At 57.5% G+C, this 22,844-nt stretch overlaps 1 protein-coding gene and 1 non-coding gene across 2 annotated transcripts; both read right to left on the minus strand.

The window, feature by feature from the left end:
- Positions 1-898: 898 nt before the first annotated feature.
- WNT10A (Wnt family member 10A) lies at positions 899-17,458 on the minus strand. Its single transcript, XM_054168679.1, has 4 exons — positions 17,209-17,458; positions 14,111-14,373; positions 6,211-6,587; positions 899-1,704 (listed from the first exon to the last, which is right to left on the minus strand). Exons 1-4 carry the CDS (start codon positions 17,265-17,267, stop codon positions 1,237-1,239), a joined length of 1,167 nt encoding a protein of 388 aa, XP_054024654.1. The 5' UTR covers positions 17,268-17,458; the 3' UTR covers positions 899-1,236.
- Positions 3,984-4,056, minus strand: TRNAV-GAC (transfer RNA valine (anticodon GAC)). Its single transcript has one exon. It is a non-coding gene; the product is annotated as a tRNA-Val (tRNA).
- Positions 17,459-22,844: the final 5,386 nt, after the last annotated feature.

Here is a 22,844-nt window from a genome sequence, read left to right on the forward strand (position 1 = left end):
CTGGTATTTTCCTCCTCGATTTACTTTTGACTTCTTTTTAGTTTTTCTTCCAGGAGATACCAGCAGCATGATTCACTGCCTGGCCTCCCGCAGGCTGCTGCAGCCAGATGGGTGCCCTCCCTGCCACAGCAGCAAGGTGCTGCATAAAGACCTCCACGGCCTGCCCTGTCCTCGCTGCCTTTTCCTCCCCTTGTTCTCCAGTCCCACCATCCCACCCCAGCAGCATGGGAGGCAGTGGCACAGCCCTGAGCCAAGGCAAGGTCATGGGCATGGGGCCAACAGCCAGGATTCCCACAGGACGGATGGGCACCTGGCTGGGCAGAAGCCTCAAGCAGCCACTTGCAAGGATCTGGGGTGCCCACAGCGGGGTCCCCAACTCCTGCTAGTCTGAAAACATCTTCTAGGACTGTTATTATGGGATGGCAGTGAAACAATAGGGAGAAAGTCTTGCATAAGTGGATAGGCAGTACTGAGGGTCACCCTCCACCCTTCTTGTACCCTGCAGGAGTAAAGAGCTCCAGGCAGCAGGAAGAGCAGGATGCTGAACCTGAAATACCCTGTGCTGTCTCCAATCCACTTTTATTCACAATCAGAAAATAACTTACCATACAATAACACAGGCACACGCAGCACACCCCCAGGCACCCTCCCCTCCAGCCACAATGCTACAGCCCAAGCTCTGCGGTGGCACAGGTGAGCCCCAGTGCAGGGAGCTGTGCCCCCCGTCCATCCCATGGGATGCTCCATCCCCATCCCACTCAGAGCACAGCCTCACACATGGCCAGAGGAACCTGTGCACCGTGCCAGTGCATGTCCCCACCCTTCCCTCCCACCGTGGGCTCCTGATGCCCTGCTGTCCCCCACCCCACCCCATGCTGTCCCACTGGGTGCCAGCGGGCACTCCCTCACCCTGTGCCCACCCTCCGCCCCCCCAAGTAGTGCTGGTGTTGGCGGTCTGTACAGCATGGCCATGCGCTCCCCGGGGCCGGGAGCCTTGGTGCTCTCGTGTAGGGCCAGGCGGGCAGCAGGCAGCGGGTAGCCCTACCCTCCCCAGGTGACAACAAAGTGCTGATTTCAGAGGGTGCCAAGTATCTCCTCTTTTGCTCCCCTCGGAGCAGAGGGAAGCCAGTGCCACGGCTCCATCTCCCCCTCCGTGCCGATCCCTGTCTCCCTCCCCCCGTACGGGCAGGCATGTGTGTCCGTGGCACCCCGGGGCGGGCAGCCGTCCCTGCCCAGCTACTTGCAGACGCTGACCCACTCGGTGATGCGGCACTCCTCACAGGCCACAAAGCAGCACCAGTGGAACTTGCAGTTGCAGCGCTCGCTGCGTGTCTGACGCAGGATGTTGTGCCCGCGGCCACAGCAGAGGCTCTCGCAATTGTCCATGCCCGGGCTGGTCTTGTTGCACAGGCGCCCTTGGGTGCCCAAGGAGTCCAGGGCCGGTTCTCGCTCGCAGAAGTCAGGTGACTTCTCAAAGTAAACCAGCTCGCTGATGCCAGCCCGGCGGCGATGCCGAGCGTGGCCCGGCTCCAGCTGCCCGGCGTTGCGGTTGTGGGGCCGGATGAGAGTGGCCCCGTAGAAGCGGTCCTTGAGCAGGGACCCCACCAGGCGAAACTCAGGCGTCACCTGCCAACACGTCTTCAGCTGGCAGCTCCCTGAGGTACCGTGGCATTTGCACTTCCTCCTCATGTTGTCCATTACCACCTGGGCAGGGAGGGAAAGACAGAGGCTTAGCACGGAGGAAATCATTTTGCGGGGCCAGAGAAGTCACCACGGAGCTCCCCGTGTGTTGGCACAGTATGAACAACAAGGGCTGGCATGAGCAGCCATCAAAGCCCTAGAGCTGTAAAGCTTGTTGCTGTTCTCAGTGTCACCCATGTCCCACACCCTGTCCTTTCCCATCCTGGCAGTACCAACTGGTTTTTATACTCTAGCAAGGGATCAGCACCTAAAGAAGAGGGTGAGCTACCTTACCACAGGAAGGAGGAGCCTGGATCTCACCTTCCACTGCTACTTGGCTCCAGCAGCATCAACCTGACCACAGAGCCCAGTTAAAGCCAGCATGGCCACATCTTTGCAGCCCTGTTGGAACCCCTCCGTGCAGGAGCACTGCAAGCAGAGCAGGTGGGAGTGATGCTTTCCCCTCCTGTAAAGTCCCAGCTCTGGGAGTCCTCGGAGCAACTCCACTTTCAGCTCTTGCCTGCTTTTTCACAGAAGCCCTGGTGCAGCTCTGGGGTGGGGGGTGAGGCACTGCCTCCCACCACCATTTGAATTTCAAGCAGGGATCAGGATGAGCACAGCCCTGACTTGTAGTTTTGCGAGGCCACAGTGAAGCCTCCACCTGTCTACCTTCCACAAGAGCCACAGTGCATGGTCTGAGCTGTGGCTGTGGTTTGGGCTGGCCAGGGAGTGTGGTTCATGTAGAGCCAGAGGTAAGTGCTGGGGCAAGGAGGACCTTGGGCTCCTGGGACAACTCTTTTGAGGCCCTAAGCTGTATATTGGGGTACCCCTATGTCCTCTCTCCCTGCAAGGGATGCTGCCGTTGCCATACCAAGAGAAGCAGCTCATGCCCAGCAATCTCCAGGGTCATCAAGTGGCCTCATATCCTGGAAAAAGGCCATTTATCCCATCCTCTGCTCTGTCCCAACAGGGATTCCCTGATGGGCCATGGGCTCCCACAGGCTCCAGTAAGTGCCCATTGGGACACCTAAGCCCAGCCAAGAGCTGGGCTGGGGGCTTGCAAAGACTGCAGGCTGATCTCCCATCCAGGCCATGCTCCAGGGCTTATAGTGAGCCCAGGCAACATGCAGACCTGCACAAGGTCCTGTCCCATGATGACAGCCCTGCCTGGCCACCTGCTTCATACATGACACGCTCTGCCTGCTCCTGTCCCTTCCATGAGGGCAAGGAGTGCCTAATTTTGGTAGGATTGGGTAGTTTTTACTTCTTGTTTTCTTGTTTTTGAGTAAATCACCCTGTTGCTATGCAGTTATGGTAATGAAGGCAGGTCAGGGAAACATGCCTGGAGCTCGGGGCACACAGTGGAGAGGTCTGGGCTGGGCTGGAGTTTGGCTTTCATCCTGCTGAGAGTCCCGTCTCCTGACGGGAACAGCCTCCATCTCAGAGGTAATGAGCTGCCCAGCCTCTCAGCCACCCTGGGTGTGCCGGCTGGGAACACCAGCTGCTTGCCACCATCCTTACACCATCCACGGGAACACATTGGGATCAGGACCTTTCCCATATGCCCTCCCTGTTCCTTTGGCTGCACCTGGGAAAATCTGCATATAGGGCTGCAGCTGGGATGGTCACCACCCAGATGGAGAGGACAGTGGCCTGGCAGCTGGACAGGAGCTTGTTTAGGCTATGGCTGGTGACACTAAGAGCTGGAGAAGGCAGCATGTATGTGTGCCATCTCCACCACCCAAGCCATCACCATTGAGCATCCTGAGCCCCAGGCTTGTAGCATCCATCCGTCCATCCATCCCTGCCCCAGGATGGCATGTTTTCCTCCCTGCATGGAGGAGGCTCAGTGGGGAGAGGACCCTGCCAGAGCAAGGAGCCCCAAGAAATACCCAGCTGAGCCTCAGCCCCATGCTTTGTCATGAGATCTCTTCCATGCACCCCTACCTGGCCAGGTCCTTCCCTGTCTCACAGACACCCAGGTTCAGCACATGCCTGGACTCGCTGGTGCTTTCTTTTGCACATTCCCAGCTCCTCCCAGACAAGCTCATAAGAGCTTGATAGTAGGCCTTTGTTGTGAGGGTAATGGGTAGTTCTTGGCTGCCTTTCATCCTCTCCTGCTCACTGCTCTGGTGGTGGTTTAGGAAGATCTACAAAGCTTCTTACTTATTCCTGCTGCTCCCTTGCTTGGGGAACTTGCTCTCTCCTAGGGATGCAGGACACATGCAACTCAAGCCCAAGGTTCTGCCACCATTGGAGGATGCTGCACACCCTCTGCAGCTGCAAGAGGGAAAAAACCTGCGTGTTTCTGCCTGGTTTCGAACCAGGGACCTTCCGCGTGTCAGGCGAACGTGATAACCACTACACTACAGAAACCCACGCTCTGTGCCCACTGGATGTGGCCACTGGTGGGATTGCCACCTCATTGTTAGCACTGCAGGCCCTGAGCAGGGAGCCAGGCTTACCCACGTGCAGAACACTCTGGGGACACACAGGCACTATGGAGAGGATGCTCAGCATCAGACAGATGCTGGAGAGCCCTGAGTGCTGCAGCTGCTCTCTGCATGCAGAGGGATGGCACATGGCAGGGCCATCCACATCACCACTCTGCTCAAGGGGTTCAAGCCTTGCATCTTGGAAGGGAGGAACACAGAGCAGCTGCATCCAGTACAACCACTTCTTTCCTTGGAAATCCCAACAGATTGCTCCTTATTACATCAGAAAGACAATCCTAAGAGCGAGGAGGAATTGGGCAGGTGTGTAGCTCAAGGCCTTGCTAGAAGAGCAGGTGGAGAGCTGGAAAACCCATCCCCAGGCAGTGAGATGGCCAGGCCCAGCTCCAGCAAAAAGCATGGCACCAACAGGCACAAAACAGGCACAGCATCGTCTCCTTTCTCCAATGTATGGCACCCACAACCATCACAGCTTGACCCACACATGTTCCCACATCCTCACTTCAGCAGGGTCCCTGAGCTGGAGAGCCTGTTCAGCCATTGCTTCCCCACCAGCACTGGTACCACCTGCTCGTTTATCCTTCTGTCCTTCTCAGCTCCCAGGCTTCTTCCGTCAGTCAAGCTTTTGTCTCTGAAGCCGCCAAGAGCTGACATTGCCAGTCCTGTGCCTGCCTGCCCTTGGGGACAATAACACCCCATGCATTTTAGCTGTTGCTGGATCCCACAGGCACCACATGGTGACATTCTCCTTAAGCAGATATTCCTCTTTCACCTTCCCCCCCTTCCGCAGGGGGCTTTGAGGCTTCCTGTAGGAAATGAGCAATATAACCCCCAAATTTCTGAGCACTGCCAAGGGACTCAGTGGTTTGAGGAACACAGAGCTGAAGACAAGCTATGATGAGCCCTTCAGACAGAACTGGGATGAGGGTCTTGCCTGGCTCAGGGCAGAGCAGCCTGAGGAAGATTGCACTGTCTGACATTGGGTGAGCCTCCACCACGTGCAAGCAAAGCCACTCTGGGTTGCTCCAGGTGTTTACAGCTTGGCCAAACTAGGATGGTTTTGGGGGGCAGTAAAGCTCAGCTCCAGCACCACAGAAGGGCACACATCAAGGTCCTGCTCTTCAGCATTGCCATCTCATATCTGCCTTTAAACATGCATAAACTAAGAGGAACATCCAAATATCTGAGCCATCCCAGGAAGCACTCCCTGTGGAATTCTGATCTTGAATTACTGATTCCCACAGCCACCACACACACCCCTGTGCTGCCTTGGCAGTGTGTGGCTGGGGGCTTGAGGACAAATGTCCCACTGGATTCATGGGATGGAGTGGCAGTGAAGTGCTGAAGCTGTCCTAGCCCCTCCTGCCTTCATGCTGATGGTCTCCAACATCAGGCTGCTTTTAAATGTGAGCCTCCAGACAGAGTGAGCTACTAATTGGCACCTTTAACAAGAGCTGACATCAAGAGAATGGAGGGGAGGCTGCCCTGCTTGCCTGGACAGGCTCCAGTACCCCCTCAGAACTGGGGGACAAGGTTGTGGGCTGTGGTCTGCAGCACCACGGGATGCTGCCACAGAAGCCCACTGGCTGGTTCACCCACATCTGCATCCTCAGGGCACCAACTCCTTCTCTGGAAGAAGAGTCAAGGCTGAGTGCTGCGGAGCCCACACTGTGTCCCACGATGTTATTGACTCTGTCCTCCCTGTCTGTAGCTCTTTCCCACTGAAAATGCCTGACGCCAGTTAACTCAGTCCCTAGTAGGAGCTGGATACATTGCTGTGGCACCCCTGCAGCACCACAGCAGCCCAGGCAGGTGACAGTGGCCTTGGGAAGTGGCCAGGGGAAGAAGAGCAGCAGCAATACTTGGAGATGCCCTTCTAAAAGAGATGCTCAGGAGCAGGGCTGTGCCACTGCCTTTGCTCCAGGAAAAGCTGGGGAGAGGGTGGGCCTTGAGAGCAATCCCAACCTCACACACATGTCCCACCACAGGCAGCATGAGCCCCTCACAGGCCCACATGTCCCAGGGATCCTATCCCTGCCCCCACCACCCCACACCCTCTGCCCAGCATGCCTCTCACCTGCCGTCCCACACGGTTGTTGTGCAGCCTCATCCGGGAGTGGATGTCCCTGTAGGTTTCCCGGGAATCAAGGAAATCCTTGGAAAACTTCTCCCCATAGTCCACATCGGGGCTGCACCCTCCCCATTCCCAGGAGTCCTGGAGGCCGGGGGTCTCTGTCGGCATGTGCTCCATGTGCACGCCGTGCACCATGCCCTTGCCATGGTTCATAGCCTCCAGCTGCAGACGATGCAGCTTGCGCCGGAAGGCCTCCTCGTCACCACGGCGCTTCTGGTCGCAGCCGCAGGCCTGCAGCTTGCCAAGGGCGCAGGCGTTGGAGACGGCGTGCACCACGCCGGCCGCCGCGATGGCGTACGCAAAGGCGCTCTCCCGAAAGCCTGCAAGGAAGGAGAGAGCAGGGCTCAGGCCGGGCACTGGGACCCTTGCAGGGAGCTGGATGAGCCCAGCATCACACCTGGGTGTATGGAGTGGGAGGTTGAGTTTGTGCCTTGCCTTGTCCTAATGCACAGGCTCCCGCCTGGACCATGAGGGAATCCTCACTCAGTGCTCTCCAGTCCCATTCCCACAAGAACACACTGCTGCCCTGAAGCCCAGGACCCCAGCTGCCACCATCACCCTGGTCTCATGTTGCTCTGGGAGATGGCAACATGGCATTGCTCTGGCATCAGCATTATGGCTCTGATGGGAAAGCAGTCTCCCTCCTTCACTTAGAGCTTCCTGCTATACTGAATATAACACCATCTGAGAAGTACTTCTGTTGAGGAACCAGCCATTTCTGCTTACCCATAGCGTACAGGAGCAGGCAGCAACAGGAGCAGGCAGCACTGCCTGTCCAGCCCCATCCATCTGCCAATGTCCCAGCCCTCCCCGAGCCCCACCAGCTCCCACAAGAAGCTCCAAATGTGACACTGCACTGGAAAAATCAAACATCCCTAGTTAGAGCATGCTGTGACCGCACTGTGTACTGCCAGGGCCAGCAGCTGGTTGTCATTAAACACCAGGGAGTGAGGACGTCCGCAAGTGTCATTAGCTGGAGATGGGGCGGGGTGGGGACAGGGATGGGTCCCGCAGCAGGGGCTCAATGAGGCTGTGAGTGGGGGCTGCCCAAAGGCTGCTGGGCTTCTTTGCAACCGGGTAAAGAGCCTCCCCTACCTGGGAACTTCTATTTTATTTTAAATGCAAAGTAATACTTTTATTTGGGGTTCTGGGTCAAGCAGGGAGCCTGTAGTGCCCTTTGCTTCACCACACAGTGACCAGCCCCAGCATGAGGAAGGGAAGGAGGAAGAGCCAGACTTTGTGCTGTGGCTTCACACGTGAATAAACAAATAGCTGGAGTTCACCAGCATCTCTCCTTCCACTGGACAAGAGCAGCTTGATCAGCCCAGACTTTGCCTCAGCTGAGCAGATGAGAAGTTTTAAGGGTGTTTGTTCCAGCAGATCCATGCCATCAAATGGGAGGGCTTGAATGAGCCCCCCCAAAGCGCAGACCCCAGGCAGGGGCTTTGCCAGCTCCCTGCCTGTGCCGCAAAGTCATAAGAGGTGAGAGCACAACCACTCCCCACCGCTGTCACCAGGAACTGGTGATGCTGCCCATCACAGATGTCTCCTCGGTGGTTCGCTGCCGCCTGCTGAGCCAATGCTATGATCTTATTAAAGGAAAATGAAGCGCAGCTCAGCAACCTGCATTTAAAGTCATGCTGCTCTTTTGTGTGTTAATTTGACACTGGTGCATTTAAAAAATTAACGAGGCACTGCTTAAAAGCCAGCGGGAGCCTCTCCCAGCTTCCCCTCGGTGTGGGACAAGCTTGCTCTCAGCCTGCATCTTTCCATGCACAAGTCGAACAACATTTTTCAGCAGGCAGGTAATGGGGCTGCTGGAGCATACGTGGCACAGTCTCCTCAGGGAGTGCGCTGGCAGGCAGCACCTGCAACACACCCACATCGCTGCTAGAGCAGGACAGCCCAAAACTGGGGGAACTTCAGTCCCCAGGTGAGTGATGCAGGATGGAGAACGGGCATAGGAAAGTCTCAAGGATCCCCAAATCCTCTTCGTATCAGTTCTCTGTGGCAGCTCCAGCCCTTCATGAGCCAAATCTGGGCACAGCCCAAGAGCAGGGACTTGTCACTGACTCCCCAGCTCATCATGCAGCCAATTGCTTGGGGGCAGTGGCATCAAACCCTCAACCTGTGGAACACTCTTGTCTTGCCCCTGCCCTTCCATTGGCCTCTTTCTCTTTTCCCAACCTAGTGAATGATTTTTCCATGTAGCATTACCATAAAATTCCCTCCTGGAGCCCAGAGAGTAGCTCTAACCCACCCATGCTGTCTAGCAAGCCCATCTCCTTATAGGTAAAGAGGCCAGGTATGTTTGCTGCCTTCCACACCTGGGAAACCCTTGGAGTCAAGCCCCAGCCCTCCTCCTTCCTCTGCTGCTCTCCAGCCATGCAGTGATTGGATGAGGCTGGTCCACAGAACTTAACATTCTAGTACTCTGGGAGTTTTCTCACCCATCTCACTCTATCCCAGCCATGCCAAAGCCCAGAGTAATGCAGCAAAGCACTGAGCAATGTGGCTGCAGATGACAACCACCAGCCTCGTGGGCTTCGTCAAGGTGGGAGTCCTGAGTGTGGCATGCAGCAGCTGGCCCCAAACCCTTCAGGGGTATCTCCAGCCATCTAAGACCTCAGCAATGATGTTTGAGTCACCAGATCCCTCCAGAGACCACAAAAGAGATTGTAGCTGTGGGAGGTGTGAGAAGTATTGCATCCTGCAGGGAAGAGGGAATGGAGGACACCACCCTGACATCACCGCTGGCATCCAGCTGGCTGTGTTCGTAAAGGACCATGTTAGGCAAGGAGGATGCATCTGAAATCTTGGCCCCAGGTCAGATGCCAAAGTGGCTTTCTTAGCAGGAGAAAGTTTTCCCTGTCAAGATGTACCTACAAGATGGGGGGCATTTAGCAGGCCCCAGCTGTCACTGGCTCTGCCATGGATGTTGTGGTTTCTCTATTGCTCATGCGGATGTGGGATAAAAGCAATGGGGCTGGCTCAGGCATAGCTGTAGGCTGCATGATCTGGAGACCAGAGAGAGCTGGAGTCATGGCCTTCCTCCCACAGCTCAACATTGCACCCAGGCAGTGGCAGCCCCACTGCAGCACCTGGGTGGCAATGAGATATCAGAGAAACAGTCTGGTCAGGACACACCCTGGCATACCCTAGGGATGCTCAGCTGCCCCATCTATGGGCAGTACTTCCCAGCAGTGGAGGACAGCTTCCAGATGCCGTGGGCACATTGCCCCACTGGCTGGCAAGGTGGAAGAGAACTTCTCCCACCACCTCCTGCGAGGCCTGCAGAGATGGCCAGTCCCAACATGCTGCCTCTCCCCCAGCCCCGCTCCCTCCCCTCTCCATAATTAAACTGCAGGTGAACCTGCCAGGGTCTGGCCCAGTGCCAGCGCTAAATGCCTCCCTGCAGATCCCAACTTGCCTCCCTGCACTTCCATGAGCTTGCCAGGGACAGCCTGCAGCACTCACTCCCTGTCCGCCCACGGCGTTCTGAGCCATTAGCCCTCACTGCTCCGTGGGCCACAGGGAGCTGGGCTCAGCCCCACAACTCTAGGGATGCTGCCTTGGAACTAGAGTCTCACTTGCACCCATCGGCTGGGAAAGGTCCAGGGGACGGAGGCATGTCCAAGAGATGGGGGCACCCCCAGGGATGAAGCCAAGCATCCAAAGCCCCCACATGCATTTTGAGGCCAGTGGGGTCAAGCATTTGGCTTGCCTAGGAGTACTGAAAACCCTGCCAGCAGCCCAGCTGCAGCTGTGCCAGACCAGGTGTTGAGGTCTGAAAAGCCGGGCACTGGGGTCCTGAGCTTGGCAGCATCTCCTTGGGCAGTCATAACAACACCTGCCTCCCTCAGCACACAGCAAAGCCTCCCCAAGCTCTGGTTTGCAGCTGGATGGGCCCTAGCACCTGGTGTTTCAAGCTTTGCAGGAAGTTCCTTGCATGTTGCTGTAAGAAATCAAGGTCTGGCCACTTGGCACCAGAGAGACCTTCTAAGGAGGGCACAGGGCATGTAGTTATCATTTGTCCTTCCAAAGGCTGTGGAAGGAACTGAGGTATACTGCACTCCAGGGCCATGTTCCCTCCAGCTGTACACCCTCAGGGGCTTAAAGGACATCCAGCTCTTCTGTGAAGGTCCCATTTCTTCCAGAGCTCCATATGGATAGAGCTGGGAAGAGCAGAGGGGAATGCTCAGGGAAGAGGGATCCCTTAGCATACCTCTGAGAGCCCCTGCCTAGCAGCTGAACAGTCCCAGCCCCACTGCAGCACATGTGTATCAGACAAGTACAAGGGTTCAGTGACCCACCACCATCCTCAGCTTTGTTTTTGAAGAGCACCCAGACAAGGTTCAGCCCAGCCACGCCACACAGTGCCTGTCAGCCTGCAGATGCTGTAGGGGGATGTCACAATGGGGACAACAGGCCACCCTCTCCAGTGAGGTGGACATGACTGTGCTGCTCACATTTGAAGCAGGAGCAAGGGATCTGTCTCCATCATTGATACAGATGTAGCCTCTTGCCCCCACCTCACTGCTCCATCCTACCATGTCTGCCCCTGGAGACAGGAGAGGATGTCACTGCTGGCCAGACCAGCACATAGAGTGCGAGGAGGGTACTGCAGAGACAGATGGGATCAGGGGCAGGACTGGAGGGTGGTGTCAGGAGTGACAGTGCCAGGGAATGAGCAGGAGGGTGGCGAGAATGTAGGCAACCAGCTGAGCAGCCAGGGAAGACAGGATGCAGATTTGCAATGCTGAGCCTGGATGCACAGGAAGGGCACAGGGATCGAGGAAGGCGAGGGGATGCCAATGGCAGTGGGGGCTAAATGAGAGGTATAAAGGACACCCCAAGGGTGCAGCATCAAAAGACCAAACCTGAAAACTCACAGTCCATGGAAGTGTCTCAAAAAACCCCAGGGACTCTGTGAGAGCATGGATGGTAAACCCCTGGGCACCCCCTCAGCTTTCTATCCACAAACCTGTCGTGGTGCCTCATAGCCACTGTGCCCAGCACCCTCTGCATCTCCCTACCACCTCTGACAGGTCTGTCTTCTGCCCAGGATGCTGTTAGCATCCCTGTCCCCAGCCATGCTGACAAGAAGCCACCCCAGACTCCCAGTTACACCTGATTTTTAGCCTCTGTGCTCTTTCCTGGCTCCCCAGGGCTTGCACTCAAACATCTGGGATCAGAGTAGCAGCATGGTGAGACAGGCATTCATTTGCTACTGTCCTCTGCTCTGTCCCCAGAGGATGACCCTCCTGGCTCCACCGAGTGCCTGGATGCTGGGCAGAGTGTGGGACAGGCACCAGTGCTGAGCCCCATGCAGCTTATGCCCATGATGGGGAAGATGGAAGGGATGCAGGAGGCCGGGGCAGAGGTAAGGGAGAGGAGCCAAGAGGGAGAGCAGGAGGGAGAAGCCAGCTACAAATAATTTAAAGTGAGAGTCACGCATGGCTGAACTGATGGCAAAAGAAGTGGGAAAAGGAATGAAAGATTAAAGGGGTCTGTCACTTCGGGTTACAAACAATGATCCTACAAGCACGTTGCATTCCCAGGCACGGCAAGGAGGAGGCAGGGTGCAGAGCAGAGACCCGGTCCCCAGAGGTCAGATTCATTAGTGCCTGCGGCACAGACCCTGCAACTCTCGCTTCCACCGCTTGCCTCTCCTCTGGCTCCAGGCTCGGGAGATGCACCCAGCATCCCTGTTCTGGCAGCTGTGTCCTTAACAGCTGCAAAATGGAACTCAGAGCTCCAGCTCTGTTATTGAGGGACACAAGTGGGCTGGAACTGGGCCAGGGTACCAGCCTCAAGACTTGCTTCACACCAGAACAGTTCCAAGCAACTGCATGGGATGGCCTGGGTGCTCAGAGCTCATCCTGCACCTCTGCTGCCAAACCAGGAGTGCCAGTGTGTTCTGCTACACCAGCCTACTTCTATCCTTCCTCAGTGCTTACTGCTGGGTGTCCATCCCAGGGAATGGGATCCCACCAGTCCTGGGAGCCTGGGCTGAGCCATACCCAAGAGCTCAGGACTGGGGTAAGAGTTCACGGGCTGTGAGAGCTGTTGCACCAATCAGTCACAACCCTGACAGCAGCAAAGGATGCAGTGCTACCTGAGACACAAGTGAGCTGCAAGTCACCAGCCACCACCAGACCTGGTGGGCTGAGGTAGGGATGCAGAAGATCAATGCTCTCTGCAGGTGAAGCTTCTCACCCAATTTGGTGGGACACAGAGCAGGGAAGCTCATTTGGATGTGTAAGCAACTTGAGCCAGCAAGTCAGTGTCTCCTGACGCCCGAGGAGACTAGAAGTGAACCACATTCCTCAGAGGACCTGGAAATACCTCGATGCTTATCAAGACTGACAGTCCACACCCTCCCTGCCAGGCCCTAACCTGGGCGCTGCTCATGGAGGGAAGAGAGTCTGCCCTTCTCTAGGCACCAGTGCGCTGAGAGGCCATCCCTGCTCAGCAGCAGGACTGCAGCCCTGAAGCCACACATGCTCCAGGGTAGCATCCCCTCCAGTGAAGCTTTGTCCATCTGACCTGGACACATGGGAAATCCTGGCACCGAAACACTTCTGTGCTCTCCTCTCCAGCCACGTCCTCACAGCTGCCTGGGGGTACCTGCCACCACATCTCCTCAGAGGCATGCATGCCTCAAGCTGCCAACCTCTCCTCTGAGACTCATCTCACAGTCCCAGGAGAGAAGATGTGGAAGGATGTTTGGGGAAGGGGGAAAGGAGGCAACTCTTTGCTGGGCATAAAGATAGGAGGGTCCCAAACAGAGTAGGAGAGCTGCATCTTTAATAGTTTTCAGCTTCCTCAGGAGCTGGAGGAGTGATATGTTTGCTGGGCACCTTGCCTGCCCTCAGCATCCTGCCTGCCTGGCATTGGCACATTGTCCTCTCCTGCCCTTTGTGCAGTGGGCACTTTGAAATGTGTTAAGGCCCATGCTTCAAGAAGGGTACTTAGGTGAGAAGATACATTCAAGTCCCACAGAAGGTTACATCAGGTCACAACCCCAATCTGCACAGTACAAGACAGCCCCTCTCAGAGTGCACTCCTGAGAGAAAAAGTATCAACCAGCAAGGCTCTGATACAGGCAGTCAGCCATGCCTGTGAGGGAGATGAGGAGACCCTGGCACCAGGGTTTGGCAGCCTGTGGGGTCTGGGAGACCTCTCTCAACAGTGCAGGTGGGGATTCTGTGGAAAGGTGAGTTGCCAGAACAGCCTGTTTCCCTGTGTCACCGTATTCTGGGGTCACACAAAACAGAGAGTCCTCATCTCTGAACTGCAAAGCCAAGGCAAGACACCAGGACGATGGGTTCACAGAATTACATTCCATTAGATAGGAGTGTTTCTGCTCACTGTAATGCACTGAAACTCCATCCTCAGAGGTGGAAGGAGCCATGATGCTCACTGCACCTACCAAACCAAATCCCAGAGCACAGCATCCACCAACAAACTGTGCTGCACACCCATGGCACCACTCCAAACACCAGTCTACACCACATGGGGAAAAGATGCCAGAAAGCAATGGAGCCTGGAAGAAGCCTTGAGAGCAGCTGGGTCTGGACAGGAAGGAGCAGCTAAGGACAAGGGCCAGTGTAGGTACAAAGGTGTATGGAGAAGAGCATTGCCATAGTGCAGTGGTGGCTGGTCTGGCAGACCCTAAGCTTTCTCAGGCTCTGTCTGTCTTCATCCCTGAGGATACTGAAGAGCTTACCCTGTCCCCTGAGCCAGAGGAGAGGTGTACAGGGACATAGGGGGAGTCCATCAGGGCTCCTGAGAGCAGGGGATAGGCAGAGGAAGAGGAGACACACTGTCCAGCCCTTACCTCTGCTGAAGATGATGCTCTCATAGGGGATCTTGTTCTTGGTTTCGAGGCTGGAGCAGTTCCAGCGCTGGTCCCGGAACTGGTGCTGGCACTCGTGAATGGCGATCTGGATGCCCTGGATGGCCGAGGCGGTGACATCAGGGTGGCGCACGCACACCTCCAGCTGCCGCCGTGTCAGCCCCGGCAAGGTCAGGCACACTGTGTTGGCATTCAGCACCGGCTCTGAGGGTAGCTTCAGGCCCAGGATCTCATTGGAGCAGGAGCTGAGAGGGAAAGGGAGACCTATGAGCTCGGAGCAAGCAATGTGCCAAATGCTTGCTTCCCCTTTGGGAAAAGCAAAAAGCTGGAGGGGGGCAAGCGAGGGAGGGAAGATGTTCCTCAACCCATACTGTGCCTGCTCTCTGTAGAGAAGGCTGGGAAACCCCATGGCACAATGGCAGCTCAGCCAGGCAATGATGTCCCAGCAACACTGGGGCTGCAATCATCTCCGGTCATGTTGGCACAGCCTGGACTCCCTGGCAGCCTGTGCCCAGTGGCAACCAAATTTAGCCCTCCTGCCTATGGAGCCCAGCATCTCCAATGACTGTACCCTCTCTGTGTGCTGCCCCATGGATCTCCTGCCCTGGTCACACAGTGCAGACTGCCAGGCACAGACTGCCTCAGCTTGTCTGCCCTAGAGAGCATGGATTCTCCCTTTGGAGAATCTGGACACCCCAGGGCAGGAAACCCATCCCAGGTCTGGTTCCATCCCTGCTGTTGACTAATCCCCTCCTCACACCTCCCATATTGCCCTGGCACTATTGGTCCTCACAAGGGAGGTAACCAGAGGGATTAGCCTTTTTCTACCAGCTCAACTGGGAAATTCAGAGACAAGGACCCTGCTGAACATCCTCAAGCTCTGACAACAATCCCGAAGTCACCATCATATCCCAGCTCTACTAGACCTCAGGCCTGTCACCACAGAAACACAGAGGGCAGTGGATGGATGGGTGCAAGGGGAGGCACATGGTTTGTGGCAGGGGTGCAAGTACTTACACAAGTAGAGAGGCTTCCTGGGGAAACAGGGAGGTATACAGTGTCCAGGGAGATGGACAAAGCATGTTGAGAGAGAGGTGCCTGGAGCTAAGACAGTGGTACACAGGGCAGACAGATGCTGAGAGAAGGATGGAAGGGGAGAAAATGTTTGCCCAGCTCCAGGGAATGGTTTGAAGGACCCTGGGATCTATAGAGTCCAAACAGAGGACCTACAAAGCTAGTAGCAGGCAGCAGAATGCCCAGCAGCATCCTGCATCTCGAAGTAGAATCCTTCAAAAGCTCAGCACCACTCTGCTCCTTACTCAAGACAGCTCAGTCTCTGCCAAGAGCTCTTTCCAGGCAGGGCTCCCTCTTCCCTGGGAGAGCCAAGATCTGGGTCCTTGGGAGGAGCAAGGAGCTTATAGCCCTTTGAACCTTGATTACAGACATGAGACTTGGAGGAGGATGCTGAAGGAAGGACTGTAGCTGCCTTATGGCACAGGCAGGTCTTGAGAAGAAGAGATACTCTCCCTCTGCTCCCCCAAATCACACAAGGCTCATGGATAGACGCAGCTCTTGAGGGTCAGGGACAGACTTCCCTATCTCAGCATTTGTCCAGCTCTAGAGGAAGGGATCAGCCCCCGAGGTCTCTGCTGAATTACAGCTTGCTCAGAGGGGAGGTGGAACTGTCAGGGTTAGGCCACTGCTTTCTCCATCTTCCCAAGGGTTTTTATACCCACCCCACCACTCCCATGGGTGATGTGTGTGTCCACCCCAGAGCAAATCCACAGCGACTCCAACAGAGAGACTCCAGGTGGAGGGAGAGAGGAGAATGAAGAGAGTGCATCCTTCGAAAGCCCCTACACAGGAGAGGACATCCCCCGCCTGGCTCCTGCACTCATCCACATGCTCAAAGCAAGCCCTAGCTGACGGGAGATAAAGAGCAGGTCCGCAAATACCACCACCTCTAAGCCAGCAGCTCCTGCCCTAAGCACAAGGACCCTGTCACCTGCCCATCCTGAGCCAGTCGCAACACCTAGCACCTTCTCCCACGGCATCCCAGACTGGGGGAGGAGTGGGGGGTGTCCTTCTCCCCATTGTACAACAGGGAAACCGAGGCAAGAGCCCTTCTCTGAGGCCCCGAGAGCAGAGGGCAGGTCCTGCCTCTTGCTCCACCCAGGGCTCAGGGGAACCAAGGATCCGCAAGGAGCTGTCACTGTCACCCTCCCTAGGAGGACGCAGAGCTCCCCTCAGCTCTCTTCCCCCTTGAAATCTGGATTTAAACTTGATTTCACGGTGACAAGCCCCCAGGTCACAGGCTGCAGCGGCTGCTGCTTTAATTAATACAAGTCCCAACGTTAACAAATTATATTTAAAGGGGTTGGAGGGAGGGGGAAGGGCGGGGGACCCCCACCCCCAACTCACACCAGTACCAGGGTTAACCCCTGGTTGTCTGCAGCACACAAGTTTGGGAGCGGCCAGAGGGGAGCTGCTAGCCACCCGGGGGAGATGGAGGCGGACAGGGGTGGTGAGTGTTAGGAGGCCGTTTCCTAGAAGGCAAGCGACCCCCCTCTTACCCTCCCTCGCTTTAGGATCGGCAGAGCCGGGCAAGGGACGCAAGTGTATCGCTCGTCCCGGTGCGCGGGGCCCAAATGCCCTCATCCCGTAGGCACCGTCCCTCACGGCAGTGGCATCCCCACTGGCAATCCCCCGGCCTCCGCGGGGACACCCGGCTGCGAGGCTTCTCCACCCGGGGAGAGCGGGGAAACTGAGGCAGGCAGGGCGGGCGCTGGGGCGGCTCCGGCCGGGGTACAGCCTTCGGGAGAGGAGGAAACCCGCGCATACCGCCGGGACGGGGGGCAGAGTGGGCAGGCTCTGTGCAGCCGCCCTGACAGCGCCCTGAGCGGGAACGGGGCTGCGGGGGGGGGGGGGGGGGCTGCAACCGTGCGGGGCCGAGACGGGGCGACGAGACCCCCCACCCCCGGGCAGCCCGCCCCTGGTGCGGGGCTGGGCGCGGCGAATTCCCGGCTCCCTCCCCGCGGGACCGGGGCGCTCGGCGGCGGGGCTGGGGGCGCAGCTCCTACCTGGGTACCCAGAGGCTGAGCAGCAGCGAGCAGAATCCGTGGGCCAGGGCCGGGCGCATCTTCGCTGGGGCAGCGGCTGTGCGGGCTGCGGGCGGGCGGGCGCCTTTGGGGCAGGGGCGGCGGGGATCGGCGCTGCTCTCTGCCCGCTTTGTTTGTTGTGGGTTGTTTGCTTGTTTGTGTTTTCCCCTCTCCTCCCTCTCACTGGCTCCCTGCGCGCCGGGGCTCGGCTCGCCGGGGCGGCTCTGCCATCCTCCCGGGATGCCCCCCCCGCCTCCCGCCGCCCCGGCGCCCGCCGAGCCCGGCAAAGGCTGCGCGCCCCCCGCCCTGCCCGCCACCGCCTCGCTGCGCTCAGCCCCCCGGCTCAACCCGCCATGGCGGGGCGCACCGGGGGGCCGGAGAGGCTCTCGACCCCTGGGGCGCACTCCCCCTCCGCTCCCCAGGGCGCCCCGGGGCTCCGGGGCCGCGGCGGGCGTGGGCAGGGCTCGCCGGGCGAGCGGCGCTGCGGCTCCCGCGGGGCCCGCAGGCACATGGGGAGCCGCGGCCCCCCGCCGCCCCCCGCCTCTGGTGTCGCAGGGCCGCCGGCGCAACGGGCAGGGTCGCGGCCGGAGCGCCCCGGGAGCGCTGGGCGCAGAGCGGCGGCGGCGGCGGCTCTGCCTGGGATCGCGCTGCGCTGAGCATTACTCAGCGCCCGGAGCCCGAGTCCCGACACGTCCAGACAGGAGCCCGCGGGGGAAGGACGGGGCAGAAGGGTGGCAGCGGGGCGGGGAGCCCGGCGTGTCGCACGCAGCCTGCCGGGGAGGGAGCGGGCGGCGGGGGGGGCGAGCGCCTGTCGGGGGGAGCGGGTACCGCCGGCGGGGAAGTGGGCGAGGGGACTGGGGTGTGAGCGTCGTGGGCTGTGCACGGAGAGTAGGCGGAGGACGCACGGCGTGAAGAGCGGGCATGGAGTGAGGAGTGGGCACGGGGAGTAGAGGGGGTAGGGGGACAGTGGGCATGGGGAGTGGGAGGGTGGGCACGGCTAGTAGAGGGGGTAGCGGGGGAACCGGCTCGGCTTCGGGAAATAGGGACAGCACGGGGAGTGTGCACAGGGAATAGAGGGAATGGGCACAGGGTGGGGGAGTGGTGCACAGTGTACGGAAACGTGCCCAGAGAGCAGGGTAAGTGTGCATGGTGTGGGGAAGCACGTGTGGTGTGAGGACTCAGTGTGGTGAGGTGAGCGCATGTGTCCTAGTGGCAAGTGTGCAGAGTGTGGGTGGTGTTGGACACTCCAGGGAGGATGCACAGCATGAGTGAGTGCGCTGAGGGTGCAGGAGTAGGGTCCTCTTCACACAGGGTGAATTTGGACAGGCCAGAGGAGTCCATTTAATAGAGTATGAGGTGAGTGTGAGTAGCAGGGGGTAAGTATACACAAGGTGTGGGGGGAATGTGTACAGCACAAGCATGCTCCAAGCACAGGTGAGTGCACGGGGCGTGGGACGATTGTGCATGGCTTGGGTGAGCACGCATGGTGTGGTTAAGTGTCCATGGAGTGAGGGTGCGTAACACAGGGTGAGCATGCATAGCAGAGTGAGTGTCCATGGATCTGTAGAAAGTATGAGTGGTGAAGGTGAGCACAGGAGCGTGGGAGTGGCCATGCGCTGCTGCGAGTGTGCCCTGGGTGTGAGGTGAGTGTGCATGGGGTGTAGGGCAAGTATGTGCAGTGTAGGCAGTGGCAAGTGAGAGTGGTTGGGGCTATGCTGTGGGGTGGATGTGCAGGATGTGAGGTGAGTGTGCATGCTGCCAGGCAGTGTGCATGGGTTATGGAGAGTGTGTGCGTGGTGTGGGGTACATGCAGAGTGGGTGAACATGGCAGAGAGCGTGGAGTGAGTGCATGAAAGGAGAGGGGTGTGCATAGCATGGGGTGTATGAGGCGTGAGGATGAGTGTGCTCATGGTGTGGGGTGTCCCTGGCACTCTGAGGGTACACAGAGGTGTCAGGGTATGAACATAGAGGCTGGAGGTGCATGGCACAAGCTGTGGGTGTGCAGAAAAGTGTCCCTGCTAGTGCAAGGCACATGGGTGCCTGTCTCTGTGCATGGCGATGTGAGCATGAGTGGCACATGCTGGGGCTGTGACTCTGTGTGCAAGCACAGTGTGACCATGTACATCCCATGGAGATCCTAGCCCCATTTTTGGCTCCCTCAGCTCAGTGCCAAGGAAGCAACACTGCAGGTCTGATGCCTTTGGAAGAGCTGCAGAAGGGGATCTGGCTTCCCTCGAAGGGGCTGCCAAGCCCTCCCTGCCTCATTTTCCCCATGGCCCCTCCCCAGCTGGGCATCAAGATTGTACCCCCCTCTTTGTCACCATCATCCTAACACTCCAGCAACACTTAGCTTCACAGGATCCTGCTGGGCAAGGGGTCTCCCATCTAGGAGCTGTACGGTGGCCTTTCTTGTGTCCTCCTGCTGTTTCCTTTGGAATGGGAGGGTGTCCCTGGTAAAGGCCAGGGTCACCAGGCTCTTGATGAACAGTCTGCCTCAATTCAGCCCCTTCCCCATTACAGGGATTCTTGGTGTCCCCTGAGTTTGGGTGCCCCTCAGGCTACAGGTACTCCTCTTGGGCGCTGATGGCCTTGGGGGCAGCAGGAAGTGTCTGTGCAGTTCCCCAGTGTCCCCAGATACCACAGCCCGTGCCATGCTGGTGTTCGTGCCATAAACAGCCAGGCAGCAGCTGGCAAAGCTCTCTCCCCCGAGGCGGGCACCACGTCTCTGCTCCGACACAGCAGTGCTGGCGAGGTCTGCCAGGCCTGCTTGCGTGTCGGCTCCTGTTTGCACCGGGGAGGAAAATGTGTTTCCTTTGGGAAATGAGTTGCAATCTGGAGCTGGGCCCAAAGGCTGTGCTGTGCCCCCTGGGGACTCTGGGTGTAGAGGAGGGTATCCCCACTGAGGTCCCATTTGCAGTCATGGGGTGCTGGCTATTGTCCTGCCCCAGGCTTCACTCCCAAGTGGGCTCAGCCTCTGGGAAGGTGGGAGAACTGGCACAGGGCCACCATCTACCATCCAGCTTCCCTGCCCACACACCTTGGCAGGAGGGGAGTCACAGAGCCTTCTGTCCCTTGGACAATGCCCTGAACACACAGAGAGGTCCCTCACACAGCAGTGCCTCAGCACCCATCCCACTTCCTCCATAGCTGCTGCCCTGGATCACCCTGGCACCCAGCAGGTAATATTGGGTGTTCCACAGGAGGTTGGTAGTGCTTTCAGGGCTGCCCCCCCATCAGCCACCCTGACACTAAAAGAAGCACAGGGGGTCTGTCCCCTTGCTGCAGACTTTGGCTGATGGGAGATGCTGTGTCAGGGTTTGGAAGAGCACACCAGGTACACCAGGTAACTTGTGAGGGTGACACTCACTGGACCCCAGTGTAGGAACCATTGCTCCCACCTTCCTCACCTGCTTCCACGACTGGCTTCCGTGCTCCATTTTCCCTTTGAACCTTGGTTCAGGCTGGCTGCCCCCTCCCTTGGCAGGCAGGGAGCAGGCAGAGAAGCAGGCTTCTCTTCCAGGCAGCATCCTGACTTGGGTGTTCCCAGCAGAGCCTCACCATCCCTTGCTTTCTCAGGCCACCCAGGAGGTTACACTCGGTCGTGTGGTGCACTTGGCCTGGATCCACCAGAGGATGCTCTAGGGGCTCCTTTTGAGAGTTTCCTGAGCGAGATCAGGGGCCCTTGCCACCAGAAAGCAACTCCTGAGGGTCCCATTTTTGTGTTTGGAGCCTGCACACAAATAAATGCTGAGGCAGATCAGAGGGCAAACGCTTTCATCCTCCTCCGACCCTTAATGACATAATTGTTTCTAAGAGCAGGTATCTCCCTTGCATGCTCCTGCTGACTTGGGGAAGAGGCCAGCTGCTGTGTCTCACTGCCTCAGTGCTCAGTCAGGGCAGGTGGAGGGGGACACCTGTTTCCTCATGTCCCAGCAAGGTCCTGGGCTGAAAAAAAGGTCAGGTGAGCCCTTTGCTGCAGCCTTTCTTCTGCATCCCGCTAGCAAAGCCCTTAAGAAGAAGATTAGCCATCTGTTGTGGTCCAGTGAACTGGGTCCTGTGAGACATATTCAGGCCCCTCTGATCAGGGATGGTGTAGGCAGGCACCAGGGTTATGGTTTGGGTTAGGGTTAGGGTTTAGGGTTACAATTAGGTTTAGGATTATGGTTAGGGTTCATGTTTGGGTTAGGGGTTAGGGCTAGTATTAGGGTTAGGTTGATGTTTAGGGTTTAGGGTTAGGTGCTCTGTGGCTTGCAGTCTGCAGTGAGGCACATTTGGGGTTGTGTTAGGGGCTAGGGTTATTTCATTAGGGTTAAGGTTAGCACTAGGCTTAGTGTTAGGCCATTAGGGTTAAGGTTAAGGTTAGGCTGTTATGTTTAGGGTTAGTGTTAGTCACTAGGATTAGAGTTAAGGTTAGGGTTTGGCTATTTGAGTTACAGTTAGTGTTATGCCTTTCCAGTTAGGCTTAGGTTTAGGGTTAGGGACAGGCCATTAGAGTTAAGGCTAGTGTTAGGGCTAGGTTCAGGTTTACAGTTAGGGTAAGGCCATTAGGGTTAGTGTTATGGTAACTGTTAGGGTTAGGGTTTAGACCATTAGGATCAGAGTTAGGGTTAGGCCATTAGGGTTAGACCATTAGGATTAGGTTAGGTTTATGGTTAGGATTTAGGTTTAGTGTTAGGATTTAGGGTTAGAATTACTATCTTGGGTTAGGTTTAGGATTATTGTTATAGTTAGAATTAAGGGTTGAGGGTTAGGGTTAGCTGCTGTGTGGCTTTCAGTCTGCATTGAAGCACAGAAGCTATATTGGAGGAGGAGAAGGAAGGAAAATTCCACCAGGAGTCCGTGCAGCCAGCCAAACACCCAGCCTTCACTGTCCTGCAGCCAGCTCTCCTCAGTCCCCTGCCTAGCAGCACTCACGGGACCAGAGCAACAGCTGCATGAGTCAGGGCTGGGCGTGGGGTCAGGGCAACCCTGTCTTTTGTGGCAGCCTTAGTCACAGCGCCAAGCTGCCCCAGCCCAGTGGTACCAGAGCCCCCAGCACTGCTGCCCTCCTGCTTCCTCACACCCTGCGACCTGCCCGAGTTTGCTCGCCATGACTCAGGAGCCAACCACACGGCCACGCAGCTGGCCTGGCCAGTCCTGACTCCCAGGGATGGAGCAGGACCCGGGGCAGCAGGCACAGGTCAGCCCCGGCACTGTCACTCGGTGACGCTGCCCTTCACATCAGGGTGCAGAGTTAGGGTCCATCTGCCTCCGGCCGTCCCCAGGAGCATCCTTGCAGGGAGGCAGTGGGTGCTGCAGCAGCCACGGGGTGTAGGGGAAGGGATGAAATCCTGCTGTGTGTACCATCCCATGTGACCCTCGGACTGCGTTCCCCACACCAGAGGGACTGGCCGTGTAGAGGCAGGTTATCCTCCAAACTGTTGGGGGTGCTGGTGGGACCAGGACTGCACTGTCTTGGGCAAGGAGAGCCCCAAAGGGCCAAGCTGCTGGCTGGGGAAGGTGGCCGGATGGGACTGCCCAAGCGTGGTGTCTGTGTGTCCCTGCCCTGGGCACCTCACCCCTGAGGGGAGGGATACACAGCCTCAGGAATGGGTGGAGCATGCTGGTTCCCATTCAGA

Source organism: Dryobates pubescens, chromosome 2 (assembly GCF_014839835.1).
Source record: "Dryobates pubescens isolate bDryPub1 chromosome 2, bDryPub1.pri, whole genome shotgun sequence".
Taxonomy (NCBI): domain Eukaryota; kingdom Metazoa; phylum Chordata; class Aves; order Piciformes; family Picidae; genus Dryobates; species Dryobates pubescens.

Excerpts from the sequence above, each read along its gene's own strand:
- WNT10A (XM_054168679.1), bottom strand. The coding sequence starts at position 17,267 with ATGCGCCCGGCCCTGGCCCACGGATTCTGCTCGCTGCTGCTCAGCCTC. Across the intron at positions 14,374-17,208 it reads CTCAGCCTCTGGGTACCCAG|CTCCTGCTCCAATGAGATCC; the intron begins GTAGGAGCTGCG and ends TTTCCCTCTCAG. Across the intron at positions 6,588-14,110 it reads GAGCATCATCTTCAGCAGAG|GCTTTCGGGAGAGCGCCTTT; the intron begins GTAAGGGCTGGA and ends CCTTCCTTGCAG.